This window comes from Lissotriton vulgaris, chromosome 2_2 (assembly GCF_964263255.1).
Source record: "Lissotriton vulgaris chromosome 2_2, aLisVul1.2, whole genome shotgun sequence".
Lineage (NCBI taxonomy): Eukaryota > Metazoa > Chordata > Amphibia > Caudata > Salamandridae > Lissotriton > Lissotriton vulgaris.
The window spans coordinates 179,975,151-179,991,988 of record NC_141688.1 but is presented as its reverse complement, the minus strand read 5'-3'; the positions used below and the strand labels follow the sequence as shown (position 1 = coordinate 179,991,988).

General features: G+C 37.0%; 1 protein-coding gene across 1 annotated transcript in view; it reads left to right on the top strand.

Moving 5' to 3' along the window:
- SLC17A6 (solute carrier family 17 member 6) overlaps positions 1-3,126 on the top strand; it is a 404,282-nt gene extending 401,156 nt beyond the window's left edge. The window contains exon 12 of the mRNA XM_086959494.1: positions 128-3,126. Within this exon, the coding sequence (XP_086815620.1) occupies positions 128-466 (339 nt within the window). The 3' untranslated portion in view covers positions 467-3,126. The remainder of the gene's footprint in view (positions 1-127) is intronic.
- The last annotated feature ends 13,712 nt before the right edge of the window (positions 3,127-16,838 follow it).

Below are 16,838 nucleotides of genomic sequence, written 5' to 3'. Positions count from 1 at the left end.
GAACAATTTCTATCTTTCACTAAGAAATATAGTCTCATTAGATCTTTGGAGTACACAAATATTGTGACTAAACCAGAGCCACCTACAGTCTGTTTTCATGCTCCATTGTAATTGTTTTCTTTTTCAGACTCGTGAAGAGTGGCAGTACGTCTTCCTGATTGCTGCACTAGTTCATTATGGAGGTGTTATATTCTATGGAATATTTGCCTCTGGTGATAAGCAGCCCTGGGCTGACCCAGAACAAACAAGTGATGAAAAGTGTGGGTTCATACATGAGGATGAACTTGCTGAAGAGACAGGGGACATTTCTCAAAGTTATATAAATTATGGTACCACAAAGTCTTATGGTGCTACTACAAACCAAGCCAATGGGGGATGGCCTAGTGGATGGGACAAACGAGAAGAATTTGTACAAGAAGAAGCACAAGAACCATACCATTATAGTGAAGGAGAAGACTATTCTTAACAAAGAGAAATAGTATATATATATCTATATTTTGTAGTGTTTGTGATTAAACCCATTGTGACTGTTTGCACAAAAATGTGGAGTAAACATTAAACACATTAAGAACCAGAGTATACTATCAAAAATTGAATCAGAAAATGTGAACATTGAGTGCAATCTGTACAATTTGTGAAACATTCCCATCTCCAATCAAGTATATTCTTTAAAACATTAGCTATTTCAAAGCTTCCTGATTCAACTTGTAGTACGGAATGGCTGCCTATGTTTATACAAGCAGCTAAAACAATGAAAGCACAATGAACAAAATGTCATTATGCTACCAGTGGTAGCCAAATGAAACTACTTAACAATTGATATTGCACTTATTAGTTTGTTACACTGTTTTCAAAATATGGACAGCTGGTTGTGGTCAATGTAAGTGTTTATTTTAAAAGGGATTTAAACAGTAGATTTAGCATCAAGTCAACACTTCATTCAGGGAGTAATATTTCCTCCTCATTTATGGAAGAATATTATAATAACCACAATGCGAATTGTGATGACTATATTGGGGTAAAGGTAAAAATATGTCATACAGCACAAAGAAGATGTTTATTTTAAATTGTATTTGACTCCAAGTGTTCTTTTCCTTTCATCAAGTGCTCTGTGGTTATTACGGCAAGATATATACACTTAAATAGTACATGTGGCAAAAACATAAAAAAGATTTGGTTCCATTTTTATAAAAGCAAACACTAATGCAACATATGTTTGAAAACATGTACTTAGATTCTCATTGCTGTCAGCTGATCAAGAACAAATATCAATAAGGAGATTTGCCAATACAGCAATGCTCCAACAGTATATAAAAGGCATCTCAGCAATATATCACTTTTATTTATGCATTTGGTGTGCATTCTAGTATGAAAGACATTGTAAGTAATAGCAAATCTTAAATTATCTTTTGTTTGATAACATTTTAAATGATGACAGATTTTTATTGACAGTACAATTGAAACATGAGTGACTGTAGAGCCAGAAAACGTAGTTTGATTGGCCCACTTTCAAAGCTGTTTATGCACCAAAGGGGCATCAGATAAACACGTTGGTGATCAAATAGCACCATCTACATTTGCAAATTCAGCTTGAATTTGTACTCATATGTGGATTTGCTCTTTTAAAATACCACCACTATCGTGCATTTTTGTGTCTTGGCACATTCCAGAGGTGTGGGTTTCTAAGTTCCAGTATAAATCTGCAAAATTTTAGATTGAACCACAAACACAAATGTTTGTGGAAATGTATTGACTCAACTGCATATTGTTTCTAACAGTGAAAATTATATTGATATTTACTTTTGTTTGTGACTGGTAAAGCAGATGGAAATCGGTGGGTCTGTAGACAAAAGAGTTTCTCCGCAAAAAAAATGTTTGCCCCTGGAAAAAACAAATTGATGGGAATTAATTTGTTATTTCTTTGTGGATAGAAGTAGTAGTAGTAATGTGATCAAGAAAAATTATATTATCAGAAATTTACCCCCAAATATTAGGTACAAATAATGTCTAGCTTTACTAAAATGGATTTTAGTAACATAAACATGCTCACATAATTCTGTGTGATAGTGAAAATGTATCATAAGGCTATTACCAGATGTTTTAAACATTTATATACACGTAGGTACCTTTAGTATATCTGGCATCTTGCACCTCTCAAAAGGATGGAAGAAAGAGCATGCAAATCAATAAAGAAAAATATGAGTCAATCTTCATTCTTTGCACTGTAATTTTAAATCCAAGGGTAATATCATGTCAGACTATTTTTACCACCTCAGGCTCCTGACCAAATATGTTGAACAACTTACTGGACGATTCCCTAGCAAATTAATATATGATGAAATGATTTGGCAAATTACCACAAATTTAGGTTTTACAGTGCATTGTTGTCATAGTAAACAACAGAATTTTTGAATTAGTGCAATACCAAAATCTCACAAAGTACGAATTGTTGTACCTTCCTTGTAGAATCCCTTGATAATTAAATATTTTGGATTTCTGTAAAATGTATAGAAAATTATAATAAATGTACAGCGTAAATGGTCTCCATTGCAGATGCCGAATAAGTTCCTGAGACCCTCACAATAATTCAGTGGTCAAAATATGTTGATTAAGGAATCTTATTACTTCTATTTTGCATTCTCCATCAGGGGCTGAAACAACTCAATAAAAATTGCAACATTTGTGTATCAAGCAATAAGTTCATGCATTGTTACATTATTTTCATTTAGCTTGTTGTAGATGTTTACGAATGCTGGGACAAAAAAAAAGTTATCCATAGTGGACATATTTTCTTAATATGAACAATTCTCTGATACAACGCATATCACAATGAAAATTGGATTATTATCAATGTATGTATGTGATTTCTTCTGGATTTCTAAGCAGTTCTTTGTACTGTGCTGGGCGACAAATGCCCTGCCAATGCAATACACAACCTGAGGACTGAAAATCAAATGTAAATCATAGATGACCTTAAGGAAAACCATTAAAATATTTGCTTTGTGCCTCAAAGTGATGTCAAATGTGATCATAGCTTTTGCTGTGTTTAATGAAAAGATGTGGACTGTGTCACTTTGTTTCTGCAAAAAGTGTTAATAAAATGCTATATTTATCCTTTTATAAAAACAAGGTTCTTTATTTGATCATTTATTTTACATCTACCAAGGATTCTTGTGTGCCCATCAGTGAAAGAGCATTTTTGTTTCATAAAGAACTTAAAGTATTTAGTTATTTACCTTAACAAATCAAAACACATTTACACGCAGGTGTTTTCTCATGATATTCACCACATGCCCTAGTACAAATTGTGTTTCATTGCTTCTATGTGAATGGGAGCTGTGTGTCAGAAGTTTAGACTCCCTTCACCAATACATAATCACATTGAACATATGTAATGTTTCAACAAGGTTCTGGCAACGCAAAAGTTTAAAATGGACATTAAAATGAAATCATTATCTTAGAAAGTTAGTACCTGCAACGAATTATTTGCAATGGATTTCATTTGTTACTACTAGGTGAATACAAATTAGATTAAACATTGGGAGGAACAAGAGCCAGCAGGGAGAGAAAACCCATAGGGCAAAACTAGCTGCTTACTTTCAAATATTTTACTTTTTAATGGATTTTCCATATACCATAAATCTGTACACATTTCACTCACTGTTTCTTTTCGTCACAAGAATGAAGACAGTAATTCTAGAGCATATTCTATTTGTGTTTATACCTGTTAGAAATGGGGTCTCTTGTTGGCAGAGGTATGCATACTGTGGTTAGGAGCATGGTGTGCATCACTGGTGATTGGGCGCGAAGAGCCACTGGTCGTAGCGAACAGATGGGCTAGGGCCTCGCAGTCAAGAGCGGTGATGCTGCAGTGCAAAAAGACGAACTGGCCCCCGCTCATGCTGATCCTTCAGGCACAAGTGACCCGTACCGGAGTGAATGGGTCTGTTCGCGGTCGGGAAGAGCCCAAAGGTTTGATTTTAAGGTGTTGTAGTGCCGGCCACCCACTTCTGGGACCCAGGTCTTGAGGGGGTGGGTCAGGCAAGGGTAGCACAAACAGATGGCAGAGTCCAGCAGCACCAGTAGAGTTGCAAGAATACTTTTGTCACCATGAGATTTCACAGAAAAGGAGGCAAGCCAGTAAGCCTTTGGAGAATCTTGGTTTAAGGATGTTGAGAGCAGGATCAGTCCCTCTCATTCCCAGGCAATGAGCAGAACCAAGCAGGCCAACACAGCATAACAAGTTGCAAAGAGGCAGTCCCTCCTACAGCACAGCAAAAACTGGTAAGAGGCCGCTACAGCAGAGCAAGCAGCAAAGTAGCAGTCCCTCCTCCAGCATAGCAGCTCTGTTTCCTGGCAGAATGACTCTGCTTCCAGTTGAGTTCTGATTTTGGGGTGTCAGAGCTCCAGTACATATACCCATTTGTGACTTTGAAGTGGCGGAGACCACAAACAGGCCTTTGAAGATCACAAGGTCCTTGCCTGTCCTGCCCTGGCTCCAGACACATTATGGGGGGCACAGCTCTTTGTGTGGAGACAGTCACAGATCTACTCACGCGGCCAGTGTCAGTCCTCCCTCCTAATCTACTACCGGAAGGCACATCAGCCTGGTGATGGGCCATCAGGATCCTAGTGTTATACCCCAGATCTCTGTTTTGTGACTGTCTAGTGGGAATGCACAAGGTCCAGCTGTCGCCCTAACCAAGATGTATATTCAGAGACAGTCAGAGCACAGGATGGTTAATGTAAGAAAGTGCCACCTTTCTAAAAATAAAACAAACAAGATGATGGACCGGAATCAAGCATCCCAGGACCGGTTTCTGGCTGTCAGCCATCTTCAGCCAGGATAGCTTGACTCCAGTGGCTTAGTGAGCAAGGGACCCACGTCTGGGCATACCCTTCGCACATAGGGTGAACAGCAAAATAAACAAGATAATGGACGGAATGTTGCACAATGGCAAAACATTCACCCCCAGTCACAGATCTGAGTTTAATCCATTGTTTTTTTACTTATCAAGCTGCTTATTTCCCACCTGAGGCGGAAGCCGGGTGGTCTCTGTTTCTTTCCCTTTGCTCACCGCGCTCAGCGCTGGACTTACTTTTAATTGCTCGCATTTTAAAGCACTTTTGTTTATAGCGCCAGCTTCGTCACGCTTGATTTAAATAAGCGTGTTGTGACTCTCTTTGTTGTAGGATCGCTGTTGTGCCCCCCCCTCCCTCCCTCTGCCCCCGCCCAGCTCTCGGTCGAGTGTAGACACCGAGAGCTGGTTGTGAACAACTTTGGCGGCCATATTGAGTGGGGGTGCGTGAGTGACGCGCTCTAGCAGCGCTCATAAAAGGCCAAGGGAACTGTGTTCTGCTTGCTAACAGCTGCTTATTTCCCACCTGAGGCGGAAGCCGGGTGGTCTCTGTTTCTTTCCCTTTGCTCACCGCGCTCAGCGCTGGACTTACTTTTAATTGCTCGCATTTTAAAGCACTTTTGTTTATAGCGCCAGCTTCGTCACGCTTGATTTAAATAAGCGTGTTGTGACTCTCTTTGTTGTAGGATCGCTGTTGTGCCCCCCCCTCCCTCCCTCTGCCCCTGCCCAGCTCTCGGTCGAGTGTAGACACCGAGAGCTGGTTGTGAACAACTTTGGCGGCCATATTGAGTGGGGGTGCGTGAGTGACGCGCTCTAGCAGCGCTCATAAAAGGCCAAGGGAACTGTGTTCTGCTTGCTAACAGCTGCTTATTTCCCACCTGAGGCGGAAGCCGGGTGGTCTCTGTTTCTTTCCCTTTGCTCACCGCGCTCAGCGCTGGACTTACTTTTAATTGCTCGCATTTTAAAGCACTTTTGTTTATAGCGCCAGCTTCGTCACGCTTGATTTAAATAAGCGTGTTATGACTCTCTTTGTTGTAGGATCGCTGTTGTGCCCCCCCCTCCCTCCCTCTGCCCCCGCCCAGCTCTCGGTCGAGTGTAGACACCGAGAGCTGGTTGTGAACAACTTTGGCGGCCATATTGAGTGGGGGCGCGTGAGTGACGCGCTCTAGCAGCGCTCATAAAGAACGGCCATGACTCCGCGCAGCGGACGCGGGCAGCGGACGCGCCGGACCTGCGCCGGAGTCGTGCCAGAGTCCAGCCCGTCTGCGCCCGTCCACGCCAGGACGTCGCCCCAAGCCCAAGGTGACATTACAGAAGGTTACTATAGATACTCTAAAAACGAGCTACTGTCTCTGAACCAAAGACATGTAAACTCTACTAAATTCAGCCTCAACTGCAATAACTCCTTTGCCATGTGCCCGTGTGGATTTCATGCGCCTATACTTACACTTCCACCGTCGTGCATCAAATCCCCCCCTGCAACCCTTAGACTAGGTCTTTTGAATGTCAGGTCCCTTCCAAAACACCATCTAGAAATCTTCGAGTTGCTATCCAACCAAACCTGTGACGTTCTATTTGTTACTGAAACATGGTTGAAGGAGGACATGGACTCCATCATAAACTTAGCAACCCCTAAGGGATATACCGCGTACACCCTAAATAGACATTCCAGAGGAGGTGGGATAGCAATGATTGCTAAAAGCCATCTTACGTGTACCTTTACTAACTTAGCAATAGAGGACTGTGAAAGTGCTCAGTATCACATCAAAGTTAACCCCCAACTCACCCTTACGGGTCTCCTGATCTACAGACCCCCGGGCGCGGATGCTAACTTTATAAAGTCCCTCTTGGAGAATGTCTGTTCCTTAGTCATCAAAACCGCCAATTTCTCCATCATTGGGGACTTAAACATCCATTTTGACTCGGTCACAGACAGCAAGATCAACTCCCTGATTGCTGACCTTGCTGCCTTACAGCTCTGCCAACTCGTGAAGGGTCCCACACACAGCGGTCTGCACCTTCTCGACCCAGTCTTCTCTAACCTGGATAATCTGAAAGTCCACTCTCCCATCCCCATGACCTGGACAGATCACTACCTAGTAACTATGGACTTACCTGCTAGCAGTGACCTTTCTACCATTCCCACACACCAGGTCTTGAAAAGACCATGGAAAAAACTCCGCTTGGAAGATCTCCCCACTCTCCTTACTGCAGACCCCTCCATTTCCAGCGACGATCCCCATCTAGACTACGATTGTTTCTGCAACCGGATAACAAAAGCTCTAGACTCATTAATTCCAGCTAAACTGACTAAACCACGAGCCCATGAATCTAGCCCCTGGTTTAATAATGAGCTCATCTTGCTCAGAAAAGAGCTAAAAAAAGCAGAACGCAAATGGAGAAAGGACTACGACCCCATGCTAAAAAGCATTTATTGCCAGCTTCAAAAAAGCTACCATCGTAACATATGTAGGACCAGGGCGGCATACTATGCATCGGAAATTCAGAACAGTCACAATGCCTCGAAAACCATCTTTCGCATAATGAAAGAGCTGAGTGCAAAAAAAACTGTAAAAAACATCAATACCTCCCCTGACCTGTGCGATAATCTGGCCACCTTCTTTATGGACAAAATTAAAAAAATCTACAACACGTTTACAACTGTGCCTCATAATTTACCCATCGCCGATTCTCATGGACCTAAACTTTCTGTTATTCCACCCATTAGCCATGACAACTATCTGAAAGTCTGTGCCAAAATCAAATCCGTCTCTCCCGCCGATCCTTTAAAACCTGAATTCTTCAGAGAAGCTGGCGAGCACGTTCTGGGCCCACTCAGAGCCATCACCAACTCGTCCTTCCTTACGGCCAACATCCCCACCACCTGGAAACAAGCATGGGTCTCACCTATTATAAAAAAACCCTCACTTAACCCTAGCCTCCCGGAGATTTTCAGGCCCATTTCCCTGCTCCCCTGGCCTGCCAAGGCGGCAGAAGCCTATGTCAATTCCATCCTGACCAACTTCCTAATGTCTAACTCCATCCTAGACAAATCTCAACATGGATTCCGAGCTGGGCACAGTACCGAGACTGCACTCCTTAGCGTCACTGAACATCTTCGGACCATACTGGACGCAGGAGGAAAGGCAGCACTGATTCTTTTAGATCTCAGTGCTGCCTTTGATACAGTTTCACACAAGGTACTGCTGTCCAGACTTGAGGAAGTAGGAGTTGTAGACCAGGCACTTGGCTGGTTTAAGGCCTTCCTTGCCGACAGATCCTTTAGGGTCTCTACCCCACCCTTCATTTCGAAGGAATGCCCCGTTGAACAAGGAGTTCCTCAGGGGTCGGCTCTTAGCCCGACCCTGTTCAACGTATATGTCCTCCCATTGGCAGAGGTACCTAGGAAACATGGACTCACATTGGTGTCCTACGCTGACGACACCCAGCTGGTGGTGGCTCTAAAAAACGATAATGGCCTGAGTGCCATGAACTTTAGGCAAACCCTCAGCGACATCACCAGCTGGATGTCAGCAAACTACCTCCAATTAAACGCCGGTAAAACGGAGGTTCTGCTTCTAAGCAAAGACACTACGGTCTGGGGCAATAATTGGTGCCCTGAAACCTTAGACCAACCGCCTGCCCCCAAGAAGGTGGTAAAAAACCTAGGAGTTTGGGTGGACTCTGCTCTGAACTTTACCCACCACACAAAATCAGTTGCTGCCACATGTTTCGGGATTCTTCGAAACCTCCGGCCCATCCTAAAATTCTTCGACCGCCAAACCCGCCAAGTGATAGTACAGTCGGCTATCTTATCACGGCTGGATTACGCTAGTTCACTTTTGCTGGGAACTAACGTAGCTGAGAAAGTGAGACTACAAAGAGTCCAAAACGCCGCGGCAAGAGCTCTTACAGGGCTACCCCGGCACAAATCGGTCTCCACCACCCTCAGGAACCTACACTGGCTACCTGTTGAAAAGAGGATTCATTTTAAAACTCTCTGTCTTGCTTTTAAAATTTTGAAGCTCTCCTCTCCACCTATGCTATGTCCTCTGCTCTCACCCTACGTCCCTCGGCGGTCCCTTCGGTCAGAAGGTCAGAACTTGGTCATTATCCAGTTATCCAGAATGGGCGGCCCCTCGTTTGGATACTTAGCCGCCAAACTTTGGAATGGACTTCCAGCCCAAATCTGCGCAATGAATGACCTTCTATCCTTTCGCAAAGCCGTAAAAACCCACCTTTTTAACTAGTTATGTTATGTATACCTCTGGACCTCCTGCAATTCCATCTTGCTGTCCCCTGGACATAGGCAGCTAGCGCCGGGACGCCCCTTGGCTGGGGCAGCCGTGCGCTATACAAGCACATCTAACATAACACATAACATAACCCCAGTTCAGACATGGCCATATGCAAATCAGTCTTGACCCTGTGCCTCATGGGAACAGTCCAGCCCGAACTGCCAAACCATTTCTTCCCTGGACCATAATCAAGCATCCTAGGCCCGGTTTCTGGCTATCAGCCATCTTCAGCCAGGATAGCTTGACTCCAGTGGCTTAGTGAGCACAGGACCCACGTCTGGGCATACCCAGACGGATGGATTAAACCTGGATCTGTGACTGGGGGTCAATGCTTTGTCATTGTGCAACATTCCGGCCATCAATTGTTGTTTTTGCACCTTTCTAAAAATGCCATTTGCAGACCTGCAATTTAAAAACGAACTTTACTAAAATACATGTTTTTAAATTAGGACTTTGGAGACACCAAACTCCAAATTTCTTTCTGCTCTCAAATGTGAGTTACACTTAAAAGATGTTTAAGGTAATGCCAATGTTAACCTATGAGAGACATAGCCTTGCAGCAGTTACAAATGAATTTAAGAGGGTTTCACTACCAGGACATGTAAAACTTAAAAGTGCATGTCCTACTTTTCAAATACACTGCACAATGCCCTTGGGGCTCTATAGGGCCTACCTCAGGGGTGACTTGCATGAATATAAAGGAAGGCCCAGAAAGTAGGTTAACTTGCCAGGTCAAAATGGCAGTTTAAACTGCACACCAGGCTCTGCAATTGAAGGCCTGAGCCATGTTTGAAGGGATACTGAGTGGGTGGCACAATCAATGCTGTGGGCCCACTAGTAGCATTCAATTTATAGGCCCTGGGCATATACAGTGCACTTTACTAGGGACTTACACTGAAATTAAATATACCAATCATGGAAAAGCTAATGTTACCATGTGTTAAGGAGATAGTATATTCACTTCAGCACTTGCATTGGTTAAGTGGTAAGCAGACATAATATCGACTTTTTATTATCGATGTGACAGAATATCGAAGTTTTAATATCGATGGAAAAATATATAGAATAATTAAATATCGATTACAAAAATATCGTTTTAAGTATGTGTAATTTATTATTGGATGCAAACGTATAGAAAGACAAAATATTGTATAAAAATATCGATATATTGTAATTATTAGTAAAATTTGTTTATTTTTTAGAAATGATTTGTGTTTATTAATAATTAGTAATTTCAATGTGTTTATAAAATGTAATTTTTATATATATTTTTAAAAATAATATATAATTTAAAGAGCTGGATATTGGGTTTATAGGGGATAAGGGTGGGGAGTGTTTTAAAAAATTATAAATTTGAAGTAATATTTGTTAAAAAACTTTAAATAAATTAAAAAAAAAAATGAGTAGCGGGATGTTGGGTTTAGAGGGGATGGGGATGGGGAGTGTTTTAAAAAATTATAATTTTGATGCAATATTTGTTAAAAATTAAAAAAAAATAAAAAATAAAAAAATGAAATAAAAAAAAATAAATTAGTTTAGTAGCAGGATGTTGGGTTTAAAGGGGATAAGGGTGGGGAGTTTTAAAAAAAATTATGAATTTGAAGTAATATTTGTTAAAAAAATTAAAAAAATAAAAATTAAATTTAAAACAAAAAAAAAATTAGTAGCGGGATGTTAGGTTTATAGGGGATAATGGTGGGTAGTGTTTTAAAAAATTATAATTTTGAAGCAATATTTGTTAAAAATTCAAACAAATAAAAAAAATAATGAAATTAAAAAAACTATATATTTTTTGTAGTGGGATGTTGAGTTTATAGGGGATAAGGGTGGGGAGTGTTTTAATAAATTATAAATTTGAAGTAATATTTGTTTAAAAACTTTACTAAAATTAAAAAAAAAATGAAACTTAAAAAAAAAGAAATTAGTAGCGGGATGTTGGGTTTATAGGGGATAAGGGTGGGGAGTGATTTAAAAAAAATTAAATTTGAAGACATATTTGTTAATTTTTTAAAAATAATTCGCAATTAAATAAAAAAAATATTTAAAAAAAATTGTTTTATTTTAAAAAAAATAATATTTATGTTTAGAAAACACATATTATATTACTATATTATTTAATTTGTTTGTATAATTTTATTTTTGATGTATTATAAATATTTTATTGGTTTACAGCTACTACTCAAATTTAATGTAGATTGGAGTGGGAATAGTACATTATATTTAATTAGTGGTCAGCACCTACCCCAATTTAATGTAGACTGGAGTGGGAATAGTAAATTATAATAATTAGTTTCCAGCACTTACCCCAATTTTATGTAGTCTGGAGTGGGAATTGTAAATTATATTTAAATAGTGTCCAGCACCTACCCCTATTTTATGTAGACTGGAGTATGAATAGTACATTTTATTTAATTAGTGTCCAGCACCTACCCCAATTTAATGTAGACTGGAGCGGGAATAGTAAATTATAATTAATTAGTGTCCAGCACTTTCCCCAATTTTATGTAGACTGGAGTGGGAATAGTAAATTATAATTAAGTAGTGTTGAGCATTTAACCCAATTTTATGTAGACTGGAGTGGGAATAGTAAATTATATTTAATTAGTGTCCAGCACCTACCCCAATTTAATGTAGATGGAAGTGGGAATAGTGAATACTAAAATATATTTTATCAGTGTTCAGCATGTCCCACAAAATAATGTAGATTGGAGTGGGAATAGTAATTTATTCATGACTATAAATAAATGTATAACATTTTTGTGTAGTTGGAATCTTTTATTTTTTTAATAACATGACAAAAAAACAAGAAACATTAGTATTACATTTTTATTTCATACTAATTTATTTGGCTACATATATTTGACAAAAAAATTTATGGTCAATTTACATTTTTATATTTGTTTGAAATTGTACATTTTATTAAAAAATATTTAATACCGATGCAAGTATGGTTTGAAATGATAACAAAAAAGTATTTTTTTTTCACATATTATATCACATTTTTATATTGTTATACATGTTGGTTGTACATACTGTTTTTATATTAATAATAATATTAAAAGTATTAATATTAATTTGTTTAACAATATATTTAAATGACAAAAACATGTTAACACAGGTTTATTTATATGAAAATTAGTTTCACAGAATTCTGTACCATTTGTCTAGGTTTTATTAATTATAATAATAAATATTATGTATTTTATAATATTTATTTTTATAATTTTACAAAATATATTCATTTTGTTAAGTATTTTAATGCAAATAAAAAACACATTTATTTTTGACATAGGACTTATTTTTAAATCTGTAAAGAAATATTTTAAAAAATGTAATAATATATTTGTAAGGTTAATCTATTGTATTAGTTTTGGGTCTTTTATTTTGTAACCGCTTTAGGTCGTTTTGTGTCATTTGGATGAAGACCAGCTCGCGGTTGGTAGACACTTCACGCCGCTAAAGGTAAGGTTTCTTTTATATGTTTTAAGTGTGTTTTAAAGTACTTTTGATAGTAGTGTGGTATTATTTAGTGTTGTTAGAAGTAAATTAGTTATATTAAACTGTTTGATAAGTTGTATTCACGTATGGTGGATGTACATATTTTTAGCTTGTTTTAGGCTTGTTTGTAGAGTCAGTATTCTGATGTTTAAAGTATATTGAGGTGAAATATAATGTTACTAGTGATGTTAATAGGTGTTTATGTGTTGTTTTATGTGGGTGGGAATGTATGCTTTATATATTTTTGTTGCAGGTGTTCGCGATATCGGAAGCAGTCATTTTTTTTTAAAGAAGTGTTTCTTAGTTTTATTAACTAATGGATTTTGAACACTTCTTTAAATTTTTTGGGTTTCCTGGAGCGTTTGTTCTATATTTTATAAATTTTCGGGTTTTTTATGGTTATTCGAAGAATATTCGTTGAATGGATCATTCAGTTTTGGGACAGTTGTATTTTTTTATTTTCTTTTGGGCAACTTTTTTTCTAAATGGGTTGTTTTGGTGAAGATGGAGTCTACAGCACCTGGAATATGCTTGGTAAGTTTTTTTACATTTTATTTATTTTTGGTGGGTAATGTTATTATCATTATTGTTATATTTATTTCAAATTAAATTAATGTGTGTATAAAAATATATATATATAATAATAAATATAATAAAATATTACATATATTGCACATATTATTTTTTTTTTAGATAAAATATATTATTGGTATTTATATTGTATTGGTTTTATTTTTTAGAACTGGTTTGTTGTTCACAGTAATTTAGAGTAGTGTTTTGGCTATTATGTTGAGGTATTCAATGCCTTTTGTGCTAGGGTACAACTTTATTTGTTGTTCTAGGAATTTGTGCATTTGCTTGGTTTGTTTAGATGTTTTTGGAGTTCGTTCAGTAATGGATTGTTCCATTCTGAACTCTTGATAGCTTTGTTATTTTTGTAGGCATTTAATGCATTTTTCTAAACTTGGTTTAGTTCGGCCAGTTGACTGTAGGAAGGCATTGTGCCTGCATTCAACAGCGTTGTTTGTTTTTGATTCACCATTTAAGGTGCTTTGGTAAACGTTCCACCAGGGTATTAGGGGCCTCATTTATGAAAGTCTTGCACCACCGGTGCGTCACTTTTTCCCATGTTAAAAGTGACGCACCGGCGGCGCAAGGCCTTCATAAATAAGGCCCTAGGTATTTAGGATTTCTTCTGTGGCCAGATCTGTGGAGTCTGCCTACCCAGGTATCTTCAATGTAGTCTAAAAGTTGACTTAATTTAGCTTCATTTTGTTTTACGACGTCTGTTTCTGGAACGTGAGCCAGTGCAGTGAGTTTTTTTATTTGATATGCAAAAGATGAGTTTGTTGCATATTCTATGCTTAAAGTTGTCTTTTGTAAATGTCTCCATAGACACTGGTTAAAGTGATAATAGCAGCCTTAAATACAGATATGGGGTGCATTTTTAAAATACTTGAAATCATTGCTTGTTCAAAATCAAGTATTATTTTTTCAGGGGAATGGTCATTAGCTTTTTGTTTGATTGTGTTTAACAATTCCATATATGTGGAATTAGGTTTTTTTTGTAGCAGTGCATAAAGTAGAGGTTTGTTGCAGTTTTGATATAGGCCATGTATTGTGTATAATTGTAAAAAAGGTTTGGGACAGATGTTAAAAGTCCCATCCATCATCCAATATTGGTTTTGCTGAGGTTTTATGAGGTTTATATTTGTGCCAAAAAATATGAGTCTTTTATCATTGCTTTCACTGTCGTAAATGACAAATGGTCGTTTGTTTAAAGTTATAGTTTTGTTAGGATTTAAATTTATATCGCTATATGTTCTAGGAGGTGGAGTGGTAGTAGTAGTTGTTCTTTTTGTTCGTGCTATTGTTCTTTTTATGGAAACAATATTTGGCATCTGAGTAGTCACTGTTTTAGGTATTTTGGGAATTTGTTCTTTTAAGATGATGCTTGTTGCTATTTGGGAACCTGTGCTTGCCTCTTATGTTTTCTAATGCTGTTCTAACTTCTATTTCTGTTACGTTTGGTGGGTGGTTGTGTTCCCTAGTATAAAGTACTGTTGCTTCTCTAGTTGTTGCCCTTCCGTAAGATTTCTTGGAGTAATATTTGCAACATTTCCAATTAACTTTCATCCCAAATTGTTTCTCTTGGGTATAAGTGTAACCCATGTAGCAGAGTAATAGTTTTCTTTTCTGGCTGGTAACAAATTCAGCTCCTTCACTCATTTTGTTGTTTGTTATTGTACAAGAAATATATTTTGTAGTTATTTAAAAAATAATGTATGTATTTTAAGTTTATTTAAAACACATTTCTATAGCATATACTTACATTTGTAGAAATTCTGTCTTTGATTTTGATGTACTGTTTAGTTGTGGCCTTTATTTTTTGTGTTTTCTGGATCTGTTAGGAAAAAATGCATTTATTTGTGTTAATTTTTCAGAGATATTTTTTAGGTTGCAATTAAAGTTTTTGCTATAAATTTAGCTTAAACTTATTTTATGTTTTTAAGAAAATGTTTGAACATACTTACTTTGTTAGTTGTATCTTGGTTTTCTGAATTTTGTTCTCTGTTCTTTGTCAGTAGAGTATTCTGTAGTGGTAGGAGAAAATAAAAAGTAGATATGCATTAGTAATTTGAACATGTTTGTTATTTTTAACATTTTAGCAGTTAGTTTAATGTTTGAACATACTTACTTTGTTAGTTGTATCTTGGTTTTCTGAATTCTGTTCTCTGTTCTATGTTAGTAGAGTATTCTGTAGTGGTAGGAGAAAATAAAAAGTAGATATGCATTAGTAATTTGATCATGTTTGTAATTTTTCACATTTTATTTAGTTTATTTTAGTTACTTACTTTTAATCCATTGAATTTTAGGTTCAATCTTGATGTTCTTGTAGGTGTAGTCGAATTTATCCCATGTATTTTCTCCTGTCGTTTTTTTCTTCATGTGGTTTGTGTTTAGTGTGTAATTGTTTATATAGTGGTTTGGAGTTAGAAATTAGTTTGCTATTGGTTAATTTATATTTTCAGTGTTTTCATTGGTCACTTTGTATTTTTGAATATATGTTAGGGTTTTTTTCTATACAAGGCAAACGCAAAATAATAATTTTGGGTGTTAATTTTATTTATTTTAATTAAAAACTTTTATTGATTTTTTTTAATTATTAAATGTTTTGTAAATCTGAAATGTAATTAGATTTTTAGTTTGTTATGAGAGATGTGTATTTTGGTGTTATTTTAATTTTTATATGTTGGAAAGTATTGTTATATATATATAAATAATTTCGATATAGATAAATTACCAATAATATTGTTGACGATAGATGTGTTCTCGATTTTTTTGACTTAGTGTATATATTTTAATGTAGTCGATATTTAAATCTTTTGATATGTATGTTGTCGATTTTAGTGAGATCGATGTTTATGTAGGTTGATATTGTGTATCCGATATTTTTGTATGTTTTTAGTTATGTATAGGATGTCAATATTATTGTGTTCGATAATTTTGTGCCGATATTTTTGTAGCACGATATTGTGTCTTTCGATAATATGTCAGTGATTCGGTTAAGTATCCAGAATCCTACAGCCAACAAAAACAAAGTCAGCACATCAGTAGGTCAGGTAGCAACATTTGGAGGAAACCACACCAAAGATTCCATGTCTAACAATACTGAAGCTGCCATTTTTCATATAATACAGATTAGCGAGACTTCATTACATTTTGCTTACTGTTTTCACAGCAGAATAAAATAAATAAATACATTAAGTTGGTGCTTTGACCAAAATGCCAATGTGTCTTTTTACTTGCATGCTGTTACTTTCAGCATGTCTTCCTCAGAACACTGTCTGTCTGATTTGTAGAAACATAAAGTCAGGTGGATGTACGTCTCTGAAGAAGCATACTGTTCTTGTCAATTTTATTTTTGGCAGTATGTTACCATTACAGATATTTAGTGATATTGAAACTAGGAGTTCTGCTTGGATGAAATCATGTTTACTTTCACTAATGAGAAGTTTTAATAATTCATTCTACAGAGCAGTTACAAAGATCTAGATCTTGAGCAGAAAGCAGTACCTTCAGCAAGAATATTTTCAGATTTAGGCTTGCATATTACCTTTTATAGGAAATACTCTGTAGTCTAGTGCATTGTCCTGAGAATATAAACAGAACCAGTATATCA